This window comes from Talpa europaea (assembly GCF_964194135.1).
Source record: "Talpa europaea genome assembly, chromosome: 9".
Lineage (NCBI taxonomy): Eukaryota > Metazoa > Chordata > Mammalia > Eulipotyphla > Talpidae > Talpa > Talpa europaea.
Window position 1 is genome coordinate 14782616 of NC_140076.1, and position 13356 is coordinate 14795971.

The 13356-nt window shown below is 55.6% G+C and overlaps 1 protein-coding gene across 1 annotated transcript; it reads left to right on the top strand.

The window, feature by feature from the left end:
- Positions 1-3604: 3604 nt before the first annotated feature.
- On the top strand, positions 3605-12421 carry CNKSR1 (connector enhancer of kinase suppressor of Ras 1; the record flags this gene model as incomplete). Its single annotated transcript, XM_084244112.1, is given in 25 exon segments — positions 3605-3656; positions 5762-5919; positions 6024-6205; positions 6776-6860; positions 7241-7282; positions 7371-7475; positions 8080-8139; positions 8260-8328; positions 8556-8657; positions 8731-8792; positions 8867-8964; positions 9071-9168; positions 9244-9274; positions 9650-9822; positions 10612-10685; positions 10847-10916; positions 10919-10922; positions 11084-11103; positions 11106-11151; positions 11154-11177; positions 11383-11444; positions 11523-11622; positions 11703-11884; positions 12133-12342; positions 12344-12421. Coding segments are annotated over 25 exon segments (2187 nt in total).
- Positions 12422-13356: the final 935 nt, after the last annotated feature.

Here is a 13356-nt window from a genome sequence, read left to right on the forward strand (position 1 = left end):
GATCTACATGTACTGATTAAACTGTGATGAGCTAAAACACAATAGCTGACCGTGCTGGGCACTTTTCTAAGCACTTTACATGATTATCTCATAAAATGAAAAGGAACAAAAAAAGCATATTTGCAGAGTAGCATGTGGCATCTCTACAGAGAGAACTGGTGGCCGCACCAGAGGATGGGCTAGGGACATGCTGGGAAAGGGTGCATCCTCTTTTCACATAATGACCTGTTCCCTTCAAAAATTTTACAGCAACTATGTAAAAAGAACTTGCATAATTTCATAAGAAGTCCTTTCAAATAGAAGCTGGGGCCTAGGCGTTAAGTCTCAGTGCTGTCACTGCTATGGTGTGAGTTCAATCTCTAGCCAGGGAGCTGACCCACATAGCGTGGGGCCTCTCTTGTCTCATCTGCTGCTCCCCTCAGCAGTGTATTTCAGTAGATCTGTCTGTTCTGCTCCCCACTCTGTCTCTGGTGAATACCCTCACCCCGCACACCTCTGGCCTACACCCAGCTCTTGTATGCATAAATAAATAAGTCTTTAAAAAATATAAATAAAATAGAAGCTGCCGTTTACTATGCCTATAACTGCGTAGCCTTGCCGGGGCCTGGGGGCAGAGTGAAGCCTGTGGTTTCTAGCCCTCCTGTCCTTTGCAGGGACCAGGTGAGTCCAAGTGGTATAAGTTCTTGTCTCTTTCTCCCCTGTAGGGCTGTGAGTTTAGAGCTGGCAGAGACTGGCTGGGTTCTCCCCTCTATATCGTATGCCAGCCAGGTAGATATTTGATGAAGTCAAAATGGGGGAGACAGGTCTGTTGACTGGACTTTCCCCAAATGCCACAGGAAGGCTTTTATAGGAAGAGACAAAATTTTAGAGGACATAGCACAGAGGAGTGTTGAGGGGTACAGTGCAGGGCATGAGGACCCAGGGCAAAGCCAGAGAGGGGAGGGCTGTTTTGTGAATTGGGAGCCTTGTGAGTTCTTGGCAGGGAGCAAGGTCTTCAGGGACCCTTGAAAGCAGCAGCTAACAACCAGCTCTCATGTCTGACACCATATGTGAAGGTGTGGTAGAGTCTCCAGAGAACTAACTGTGAAATTACCCCATGACAATTAAAACACACACACACGAGGGCCTCCCTAGTGATGCAGTGGGTTGAGCACAGTGCTGTGAAGCTGTCTGCAGCCTCTGCAGTGCAGGTTCAATTCCCGGCTGGCCAGGGAGATAACCACATGGCGGGGCAGACCTCTCCTGTCGCGCCCACTGCTCCCCTCAGCAGTGCTTTCGGTCTGTCTGCCTGTTCTGCTCCCCACTCTGTCTCTGGTGAGTCCTCTCACCCTCCTGCACCTCTGGCCTGTACCCCAGCTATTGTATAAATAAAAAATAAATCTTAAAAAAAAAAGTTAAAAAAAAAAACACACGCTACATGGGCATAGGTGGACTAAGTTCAGATTTGGAGTTTCCAGTTTACAGGCAAGATTGTTATCTTGCAGGCTTTGTAGGCCGGGTCTCTACCAGGATGCTGGTAGATTCCAAAGTAGTTGGCAGAGTCAGAGGGGCAGACCCAAGTCTCTCACCACAAAATTCAAGCAGTAATAACTCAGATCTACCCCATGCTACAGATTCAAAATACCTAAAAGCTCAAAGCACTAAGGTCTAGCTATCCCTCTTTTAGAGAGGCGTGGGAGTTAGACTCAGCCACACGGCAAGTGAAACTGACCCCGCTTACTCCTGCTGGCCTAGAGTGATGACTATACACTTGGTACATGTCAGGAATTCATCTAGGCCCGTGGCTTTTAAGGTGGGTGGGCTGTTATTAAACCCTGCTTTCCGAAGGGAAACTATATGTGACTTTGTCACCAATGGAGATTTTATATGTTTTCATATCAAGTTGTATTACTACAGGTATCGAAGTATTATTTATGCTCATAACTACTTCAAAGTTATGGTAGTTCTTATCCACTCCTGCACAGCATTTTTTTTTTTAATTTTTATTTTTTTTTATAGAGGCATGTTTTTTTACTTATTTATTTATTTTATTTTGTTTTGTTTTTTGTTTATACAAGCACTGGGTACAGTCAGAAGCGCGGGAGGGTGAGAGAATTCACCAGAGCCAGAGTGGGGAGCAGAGCAGGCAGAAGGACCGAAGCACACTGCTGATGGGAGCAGCGGGCGGCAGGAGAGGTCTAGCGCGCCATGTGGGACCCTCCTCTGGTGGCCGGGGAACAGCTGGGGATCGAACCGGCACCACAGAGGCTGCGGGCAGCTTCGCAACCCAGCGCTCAACCGCTGCGCCACCGGGGCGGCCCCATCCTGCACAGCATTTTGTCTCACACACTCCTGTGACATAGTAGCCATTGACGGGGTGCCCTGTGAACAATAGAGAGTCTGCAGTTCTTGGACCCACCACCCTGGCTTCTCCATGACTCCCCTACATCCCCTGTTCCCTGTCTTTAATTTGCTGATCAATATTTCAGAAGCGGTGAATCAAAGACCACCCCACTGGGTTTAATGTGCTTATTCAAGCTGAGTGACAACACCCTGAAGTCCTTGGAAAAGGAGAATTTAGACTGACAAGAATGCCAGTCTTGTCATTTAATGTTAATAAACACATTAGGTTTTAAACTATATTTTAATAATAATTGTCTTCCTTGTAATTCCCAGCATTTTGTTTTATGTTTTATTTTATTTTTAAAAAGATTTATTTATTTATTTATTTATACAAGCACTGGGTACAGTCAGAAGCGCGGGAGGGTGAGAGAATTCACCAGAGCCAGAGCGGGGAGCAGAGCAGGCAGAAGGACCGAAGTACACTGCTGAGGGGAGCAGCAGGCGGCAGGAGAAGTCTGCGCGCCATGTGGGACCCTCCTCCGGTGGCCGGGGAGCAGCCGGGGATCGAACTGGTGCCGCAGAGGCTGTGGGCAGCTTCACAACCCGGCGCTCAACCGCTGCGCCACCGGGGAGGCCCTGTTTTACGTTTTAAAGAGCATTCTGAGAAGAGTCCAAAGGTTTCACTGCACTGCCTAAAGGATCCATGGTACTAAAAGAATAGGGGTCTAAAAACCCCTGTTCTAAAGGCTTTATAGGACGACCTGCACACAGCAGCCTCTGAAGTAGAGACTGTGACATCCATGTGCAGACAGGGAAACTGAGGCCGGTGGGGAGGGTTGGCCCTGGTCACACTGCTAACAGGACACAGGGCTGGGACTTGCACTCTGGGCTCTAACTCCCTAGACTCGCCTCTGCAGGCTACTGTGCTCACAGGTGACCTTTTGGTCCTTTTGGGGGAACCTGAAGGTCTGGTTCCTGCCCTGCCATTTGAGCCCTCTGGGGAAGATCCCAAGGCGGCCCTGAGCTTGCCAGAGTCACACACCACTGGCACCTCCCCCGGGTGAGGCCACTCACTGGCCCATAGAGGCCAGAAGGGCGAGGCAGGAGGCAGACAGGTGGTGGGCCAATGGCTGTCACCGCGCCTCACCTAGTCAGTCACGTGGGCCCAGGTAGGCTGGAGGCTCCACCCAGAGCCCCGCCTGGGTCCGCCCCAAGTCCGGGAGCGGAAATTCCTGAGCCAGTGGGACACAGCGGACGCAAATCCCAGCGGCCGAACTTGGCCATGGAACCTGTATCGACCTGGACCCCCGGGAAGGTGGCAGCTTGGTTGAGAGGTAGGTAGCGCTGGGGCAAAGTTGGGCTTGAGGGGCACTGGGATTGGGAGAGGAAAAGGAAAAAAGACCTGCCAGTCTGTCAGTTGGTTAGTCAGCAGCAGGCATTTATTAGAGTCCACCAAGTATCTGGTATAGTGCTCTAGGGGGTGAAGAAATGGCCCCTGAAGAAAGAGGCCTAGGACACAGAAGGGAGTCCCCAGTCTCTCCAGCATCCCAAGAGGCTGCCAGGTTGGCAATAGGGAAGGAGTGGTTGTGTAATGAAAACAGGGGGGCCAGCCCCAGCTGTCCCACACCCACTCTGTTACTCATCTCCCCTCCCCCCAGGGCTTAGTGGGCTGTTATTAAACACAGCTTTCGGAAGGGGAAACTGACACACTGAGCCAGGAAGTGATTTAGTCAGACTTGATATGGAGGTTCCTAATGAGAGAAGCAAAAGCCCCAGCTGGGCCGAGGAGCTGGCTCATTCCCAACCCTAGGGGCCGGGGGTGTGGGGAGAGGGGAATGCTCCCGGCTTCCGTGAGAGATGGTGGGAAGCAGCTCAGACTGGAGACCTGTCAGAGGAGCCCCTGGGAGGGGGAGATGAGTCAGGACATCCCTTCTGGAGGAGGAAGCTGGAATGCAGGGAGGAATGGGGTACACTGGGGCAGGGATTTGGGGCTCTAGTCAGACTTCCCGCTGCCCTCACTAGCCTGTGATGGGGTCTCAGGTTCCCTAGCCACAAAATTAGGCAAAACTCTGACCTCATGAAGCGGACAAAGTAGAACCGTCATGGCCAGGGCCCACCTAGCCTGCTGCTTACTGTGGGGCCCACTGGCGGGAGGCAGCGTGCCTGTGGTACATCCACTCCACATGGGAAGGAGGGGCTCCGGGGCCACAGCCATAAAGTAACAGGTTCGTGAACCCCCAGTGTGGTGTGCTCTGCGTCCCAGGGAGTGAGGGCTGTTGGTCACACACACACACACACATTCCCCACCCAAGTAGCCCTGCTTGTCACGGGCAGAATTCCTTTACACAATGTGCAAGCTGCACCCTTCTATGTATGTTTCCCTCTGTAAAATGGGGGCAACTCTAGTCCACGTGTCCTAGATACTGTGAGGATCCAATGTGTTATTATGTGTAAAGCCTGTTAACATTTTGTCTAATGCACAGTAAATGGTCCATAGATAGTTCTTGGGGTATCTGCTATGCACCAGGCACTCCCTATACTTCACTGAAGGCCTGGTCCTTGAAGGCCTTGTAATCAGGTGGGAGCTCAGGTGCAGGGGTTTGTGGAGGCTCCAGAGGCAGTGAGAGCAAGAAAGCAAACAGCCCAGCCTGGGGAGTTATGGAAATTTCCTGGAGGGAGTTCCATGAAAAAGGGAGTAACGGAGCTGGAAGAGCAGTCCAGGCAGAAGAAATAGCACAGGCAAGGACTCTGAGGCAAAAGAGCATTCCAAAAGCCACCGGGAATTAATGCTCTGGTTTAAAATGTTGGGTTTGAGGCTGTGCTGAGAGATGAGACTAGAGGCAGGTATCCGCCTGGCCACGAGGGGCCTGCGGATCACGGTAGAGTCTGGGCATGATAATCTGGTGCAGGCTGTTGACCGTCCGCAGGAAGCAGGAAAGGCTTGTATGTATTGTGTCACTTAATATACACATGAGAGGGAGGGGGTGGTTATCCCCATTTTACAGGTGAGGAAACTGAGGTACAGAGAAATTAAGTTCCTTGCTGAAGTGCTGGTACTCAGGTCTTCCTGACTTCTAACCCCACGCTTGTTATTGCCTCTATTAGTAGTTCTCAGACGTAAGCATCTGAACACCTGGAGGATTTATGAAAACAAATTACTGGGCCCTGTCCCTGAGTTTTGATTTAGTAGGTGTTGGGGGTTCAACAATTTGTATTTCTTCAATGAGGTGGATGCTGCTGCCAGGACCACCCTTTGAGAGCCACAGCCCTCACCTATTCTACCTAACTCCGTAGTCTCATCTGTAAAATGGGCAGCCTGGAACTCAGGGTTTTCGTGAAGAACAGATGGGAGGGACAAGGGTTTTCATGATGAAGAACAGGCTGGAAAGGCCATGACAGTCCCTGGCTCCTCTCGTACTGACCCCTGCTCTCCCTCCAGGCCTCGATGATTCCCTGCAGGACTATCCCTTTGAGGACTGGGAGCTGCCAGGCAAATACCTTCTCCAACTCTGCCCCCGAAGCCTTGAGGCTCTGACTGTGCGGCCTCTGGGCCACCAGGAGCTCATCCTGGAAGGGATAGAACAGCTCCGGGCCCTGGTGAGTGATGCTGGCCACTCTGGCTGCAGCTTCCATCCATCTGGGGGTTGCCAGTGGGGGTCTGGTGGCTACCCGGGAGGTGACCTGCTCTCCTTCTGGAACAGAGCTCCAGCCCACAGACAGAGAACTTACAGAGCCTGACGGAGAGGCTGCTGGAGGGGACCCAGGCCTTCCAGAGTCTAGTGCAAGGCCGCCTGGGGGACTGTGCCGAGCCTCCTGCCGAAGTCCTCAGCGCAGCTGTGGAGCTGGTGCATGAGGCCCGTGCCCTCCTCTTTTGGCTCAACAGGTACCTCGGGCTCCTCCCAGGGTCAGGATAACCCGTGAGGGGACACTTTCTTATCCTTGGCTTCTCCTCTTGGGAGAGAAAAACAGCTTGGCTCTTGTTCAAGTATGGTAGCACAAGAGGTTAGTTGGTCTCTGCAGAGGTGCTGTGACAGCCAGGCTCCCACCCAGTCCTCCAGCTTGTACCCCAATAGTCACTGCAACCACTTTACATAGAGCTCTTCCCACCCCTCTACTGACTGCTGCTTGTCTTGTAGATCCCAGGCCAAATGTCACTCCCTGGGGGAAGCCTTCCTTGTTATATACTCTCAGAACTCCCTACACTTCACAGAGGTTGGATTGAAATCTTTATTGGTGTAATTAGGTGCTAATGTCAGTTTCCCCAGTGCCAAGAACAGGGCTGAGCATGTAATAGGCACTTGACCAATCAGTCCTGTGCTGACCTCTTTATCAAGCATCTCCTTGACCCCAAACCAGACCCATCAGAGCAGTATTATCCCAAGGCAGCTCTGGATGGCTCCATGACTTTTAAGCATAGTTCTTTAACCACTGCTTTGGACTTTCTTTCTGCCAGGTACCTCTTCTCCCACTTAAATGACTTCTCGGCCTGCCAGGAGATTGGGGAGCTGTGCGGGGAGCTGGGCCAAACTCTGCAGGAGGTAGGAGTACTGGGGCGAGGCTTGGCTCAGGCCAAAGAGACCAAGTCAGCCTAGAGCTTTTTATAACCTGTGAATCAGCAGAGGATCAGGTGTGAGGCGAGGGCGGCGAGAGAGAAGGCCTGGCTGCTGGGTCTGGGACATTGGTAACATGGGGTCTCCTAGCTGGTGGGGGCACCTCAGAAAGTTTGACTCTCAGGAATGGGGAGGGGACATATATAGTGACTTCTGGGGGTCTGGCATCAGAGGGATAAGCCAAAACTCTGAGACCGTGTAGTTCTGGGGAGGGGCCAGGGTATAGGAATTCCACCCTGGCCTCTGGAGAAGTGGGCCCCCCCACCCCCCAGTCCGGGTAGAGCCCTGCACTCTTACTCTGCTTCCAGGACTGTCCAGCAGCCGAGAAGGAGAGCAAAGTCCTGAGGATTGTGAGTCTGGGGGATGGGATGGGAAAGTCCTGGGGATGAGGCTGGGATGGGGCTCAGACTGGACATCCTGTTCCTCCTCTTCCCCGAGTGTGGTCACGTGGCAGGGATCTGTCACAACATCCTGAGCTGCAGTCCCCAGGAGCTGCTGAAACAGGGAGCCGTGTTCGAGCGGGTACAGCTGGACGATCCTCTGGTGAGCCCCGACCTCTCATCTCTCACCTCTAACCCCTCAGCAGCTTTGGCTGGGCCTGAACCTGGCTCTAGAATCCCATAGGAGCCTGTCCTGTTATGGCTGAGAGGCCTTATTTGTCCAGAAGTTAAAGGCCCAGAGGAATTTCCCAGGTTCTGTCATTCAGCACCTTCCCTAACCCTGAGGGGCTACTGCTGGCGTGGTCCCAGGTGATACTTTCCAGCACTGGGACATAAACCTGGCAAGTTAGATGACAGGGAGGAGAACTTGAACTTTTCTGCTTTAGTCTTTAACCTGTTGCGTAAACCAGCGCCCCATCCCTGCCTTGGCCCTGCCCTGACCCTGCTTCTCCCTTCAGGAGAATCTTAGACCTTAGGGGTCAGCAACCTCAGCCTCCCTGGGGCCTTTATGGGAGGATGAGAAGAGGCCGCAGAGGCCAAGAGGAGGGCGGCAACATCAAAGTCACACAGCAGGTTGGGACAGTGCCAGTTTGGGGCCAGCGTGTGCCCAGTTCTAGCCACCTAAGGATCCTGGTGCCCAGCAGGGGTCCTGCCCACTGGCCCTGTTGCCCCCACATCCTCAGTGACTGCGACCTCTATCTTGGCAGGGCCTGGAAATCCACACCACCAGCAACTGCTTGCACTTTGTGTCCCAAGTGGACACCCCGGTGAGAGCCCCACACCTTCAGCAGCCCGCCCCAGATCCCTGCCCACCCCATGTCCCTGCCAGCCAAACCAGCTTTAGGCCCCAGGAGAGGGCACCCTCTAAGCCCTCCCCTCCACACCAGGTCTCCACTGACTCTCGGCTGCAGATCCTGCCTGGAGACGAGATTGTCCAGGTCAATGAGCAAGTGGTGGTGAGTGAGGACAGGAAGGGCGAGGTGGGAGGTGAGGGGGTCTGAGTAGAACCTGGGGTTATTGAGTTGAAGGCCCAAGTTGTGGGAGGGGCCTTCTTGGATGAGTCGGCAGGGCCAAGGTGAAGGGGCCACGGAGGCCTCTAGGAGGGAGAGGAAGGCTGAGAGAGGCTCCCGAGGATGAGGGGTGTTGATTTGCCGCAGAGCCCCTGACCTGCCTGTCCCCCTAGGTGGGCTGGCCCTATAAGAACGTGGTGAGGGAGCTGCTGCGGGAGCCAACTGGGGCCAGCCTAGTGCTGAAGAAGGTCCCGGTGCCAGAGACACCCCCTCAGGTACCTGCCTGCCCCCGCCTGCTTGCAGACCTCTGTGGTCAGCTCCTTCACCCTGTTTCTGGTTGTTCCCTAGACGCCTCCTCAGACCCTGGGTTCCTCACACCTGAGGGCTCCGGCAGCCTCATCTTCTCCCAGGTAACAGACTCGGCCTTGGGGGTGTTCTGGGGGGATAACCATGGCCTCACTTAATCCCTCCTCCCTCCCTCCAGTGCCCTGTCTGAGGACGTCTTTGCCTTTGATCTGCCTTCAAACCCAAGCCCTGTGCCTAGCTCTGCCTGGACAGGTAGTGTCAGCACCCCACCAGGCGGCAGATGCCCTGGGCAGCCCTTTGCCCTGGGATTCTGATACCCCCTCCCTCCAGCTGGTCCAGGGACTGGTTCATGGGCCCTGTGTCTCTCCCCACTCCCTGACAGACTCGACCTCTCTTGACACTGAGCCCCTATCCAACCCTCCTACATCCCCAGCCACACTCCCAGTGGGGGCTGCAGAGACTCAGGGGTCTCCTGACCGGGTAAGCTCGGGGACTCGATAAGGAGGGGTGTGAGGCAGCACCAGACCCTTCTCTGACCTCTTCTGGTCCTTTCAGAGTCCTGTCCCTGGCCGCAAGAAATCAAAAGGTATGAGATGCACCTGACAGAGTGGGCCCCAATGTGAGGGGCTCTTAGAAGTCTTCGCAGTGCAGGGCAAGACCACCCCACACTCCCTCACAGTCTCTCCTGGAAACAGCCCTGCTCTGAGTTCAGACAGACCCGTGCTCCCGGCCGGGGCACCTCGCCTGCTCTGGGTCTGAGCAGACAGAGCAGACGGCTTCTCCTCTGACGTCACTTCCCTGTCTCTGAAATGGGGCTCACAGTCCTCACCTCAGACACCTGTCACTTTATGAGCACGGAGTCTGGGTTTAGAAATTTGGTCTGGGGATGCCTATGGGGAGTGGGGGAGCAGGTCTGGGGGCCCGGCGGCCTTGCCCACCCCTCACTGTCTGTGCCCCGCAGGCGTGGCGACCCGGCTGAGCCGCCGGCGGGTGTCGTGCCGGGAGCTGGGCCAGCCCGACTGCGACGGCTGGCTCCTGCTGCGCAAGGTGCCCGGCGGCTTCATGGGCCCGCGCTGGCGCCGCTGCTGGTTCGTGCTCAAGGGACACACGCTCTACTGGTACCGCCAGCCCCAGGTGAGGCCTGGGGCCTCAGTCCTTTTCCCTCTTCCTCTCCACCCATCTGCGGAGGTCTCCCCTCACCTGGGGGACAGGGGTACTCTGGAGAGAAATGAGTTAATGTGTGTGTTAAAAGATTCTGGAAAAGGTGAATGAGAGGTGTGCAGAGAATCACTTTTATTCTGCCTACTTTCGCTTCCTCTTCTCTTATTCTGTGCATCCTTGTAATGGGCCATTTGTTCAATTGTTTATTCATTCATCAACCATTCAGTGCCGCCTGTGTATTCAGCTTTGGCTGGGCACTGGCGGCTCAGGGAAGGATTGGATAGAGCAGGAACTATCTAGGCTGGCAGGGGAGAGGGGTGAATGCAAACTCGAGCATGGCACAGAAACATGTGGAGAGGGAAGAGCCAAGGGCGGGAGGGTAGGAGCTCAGCAGAGGTGCCCAGTCCAGCCTGAGGAGTGGCAAAGGCTTCCTGAGAAGGCACTGCGTGGGGGTTAGTCGGATGGAAAGGAGAGATAGACCGGGAAAGGAAAACATAGTATGAAGCCGCTTCATCTGTTAATGAAAAAAATGCAAGAGCCGTCTCCTCTTTCTTGGCTGGTTCTCTGCATAGCTTGGCTTCCCTTCCTGGCTCAGAGTGTCCCTTGGTCACTCTCCCACCCCCTGCCCCAGATTCCTGTCCTCCTGGCACTGAGATTTGTGGTTGAGAACCCGGGAGATGCCCTCTCCCTGCCCTGCCCTGCCTGACTCGGGGCCCTGAGGGTGTGGGGGTTTGAGGCCCACCCTTACACTGTGACCCCCAGGACGAGAAGGCCGAGGGGCTCATCAACGTCTCCAACTACAGTCTGGAAAGTGGATATGATCAGAAGAAAAAATAGTTAAGTCCTGGGCGTGACTGGCTGGGGTGCGGGGGACAAAGGAAGAGGTGTCAGGAGGAGCGAATGGGAGGCAGTAAGTGCTTGGGGATCCCGGCGCAGATTCTCTGGGTTTTGGCTGGGCACAGCAGGCTGAGTGAGAGCCCTCTGCACTCCCTGGCAGTGTGTTCCAGCTCACCCATGACGTGTACAAGCCCTTCATCTTCGCTGCTGACACCCTGACAGATCTGAGCAAGTGAGTGCCCCTCCCACCCCACCTGCCTCCCTGCTCCCACCCAAGTGCTCCTGGAGCCCGGCGTCAAAGCCCAGCTCTGATCGTGCTTGGTCAAGGCCCTCACTTCTCTGAGCCTCAGTTTCATCGCCTATAAAATGGGCTGATAGGCATTCCTACCTCTCCCAGTTGCTCTGAGGATTAAGGCTAAGAGGAGACGGATGAGAAGCCCCTGGCGGGCAGTAAATGGAAGCCCCCTAAGACCCCCTCTGCCCCTTCACAGGTGGGTGCGCCATCTCATTACCTGCATTTCCAAGTACCAGTCTCCAGGCCGGGGCCCCCCGCCCCGAGAGGAAGGTGGGTGTCTCCGAGGGTGAGTCTCCCCTGAGCCTCTGCCTGTCCTGCGACAGGGGCTGGATCTCAAATACCTGGCCTCAAAAAGCCCAGTATAACCTAGTGGGTTCCCTAATTGCTCCTGTGCACCCCAGATTGCTACAGTGAGACGGAAGCAGAAGACCATGACGATGACACTGGCTCCCGCTCAGCCTCAGTGAGTGAGGGACGGAAGGGGATAAACAGCAGAGTGTGGGGTTCAGACTGATGCCCTTCTCTCCTGCTCTGCCTGCAGCCCAGCCCGGCCCGAGCGTGGAGTCCGCTCCATGGAGACACAGCCCCTGCAGCCACCCCCACGCAGGGCAGCCCACGGACCTCCTTCAGCTCCCCATCAGGTGCTGTGCTGGGGTCAGGAACAGAAAGGGGAGGCTGGAGGCCAGGGCGGCACACCCTCATCCTGCTCCCGCTCCCACAGACAACAGCGAAGGGACACTGGAAGGAATGGTACGGGGGCTGAAGCAAGGTGGGGTGTCCCTCCTGGGCCAGCCACAGCCCCTCACTCAAGAACAATGGCGGAGCTCATTCATGCGGCGCAACCGAGACCCCAAGCTCAACGAGCGGGTGCACCACGTGCGGGCGCTGCAGAGCACACTCAAGGTCAGCTGGGGCGCGGGGCCTGGGGGACTGGGCTCTGGGCTCTCCGCGCTGGGCTTGGTGCTCCTCTGGGCTCCGCTGTGCACTGGGCCAAGCTCCAGTTCTCTGTCTGTGAATCGGGGCAAGACAGAGCCAGGGGAACTGGATTCTAGATGCTGGGCTGGGGTTCTGCCTCCCCCACTCCCCCCACCCCCCCCACCCCCCGCACCCCTCGGGTTGATTGCGGCTCCTTGGCCCTGCTGCCCTCACAGGCAAAGATGCAGGAGCTGCAGGCCTTGGAGGAAGTGCTCGGTGACCCTGAGCTGACTGGGGAGAAGTTCCGACAATGGAAGGAGCGGAACCAGGACCTCTACTCTGAGGGCCTGGGGGCCTGGGGCGTGGTGCAGGCTGAGGGCAGCTCCCAAGTCCCCACCTCTGACTCTAGAGAACATTCTTTCCACCCTCTGCCCTCTGACCCCCAAGGAGCACTCTCATTCCTGGCCCCTGACCTCAGAGAGCCACCTCCGACCTCCTGACCTCTGGCCCCAGCTATTACCCTAGTTCCTGGCCTCTGGCCCTGAGGACCACCTCCATCCCCAGCCTCTGCCGTGCTGGCTTCTGTTCAAGGTTGGAAGTGGTGTGGTCCATAGTTTCACTCCCCCCGGCCCGAGCTCCTGCCGTTTCTGCTCCTCTCTCCCCTGGAGTGGGATGAAGTGAAGTGGGCCTTGGGCCACCCCTATCCTCCCTTGCCAGAGGAGGAGCAGGAAGGTCAGGCTGCACCTCTCCTCCCACCCCCTGGCCCCCTGGTCTTCTGACTCATGGGAGCACAAGCCTGCCCTTCTCGCCCCCCTACCCCACCCCCGACCACAGACGAGTCTGTCCGTGTGTTCTTCTCTGTGCACAAGAGACACTTTGAACCAAGTAAAGTTAGTTTCTCTGAAATAAATCAGTGTGTCTTTGACTTCCTTATCAGAGTTAGGAATTTGATCCCCAGAGGGAACTGGGGTGAAAAGCTGTCAACCGGGTGTCTCTCCATCCCTCAGAGACCAGAGGGTACCCTCCTGCCCCTTCCCCAGGCAGGGTGCAAAGTGAGAAATAGAGACCAGTCTTTCCCTCTCTGGGTGGGGGGGAAACATACCTCACATGGAAGGCAGGGTGGGTGACCCTGGAATCTGGTGACGGGATGGGGTGGGAAAGGGGTCCAGGTTGAGATCTGTACAGGAGGGCACTGGGCAAAACACCTTTTTCCTCTCCTTAGCCTAGTCTCACCTCCAACTCCAGGATGCAGGGACTCAGCCCTCTGTCTCCTTCCTGGCTGCGCAGGGACCTGCTCCGCAGCCTCTGTCCCCAGCCCAGCCCCTTCATGCCCGACTCCCTTAGTGGGGTCCCGGGCAGGGTCTGTGGGAGGAGCTTCCCAGTGTTGGAATTCCTTGGTGGAATGCAGAGAGCTGGTGGGGGGGGTCACAGAGGCCTCTATGATATCACCACAAGGGGGA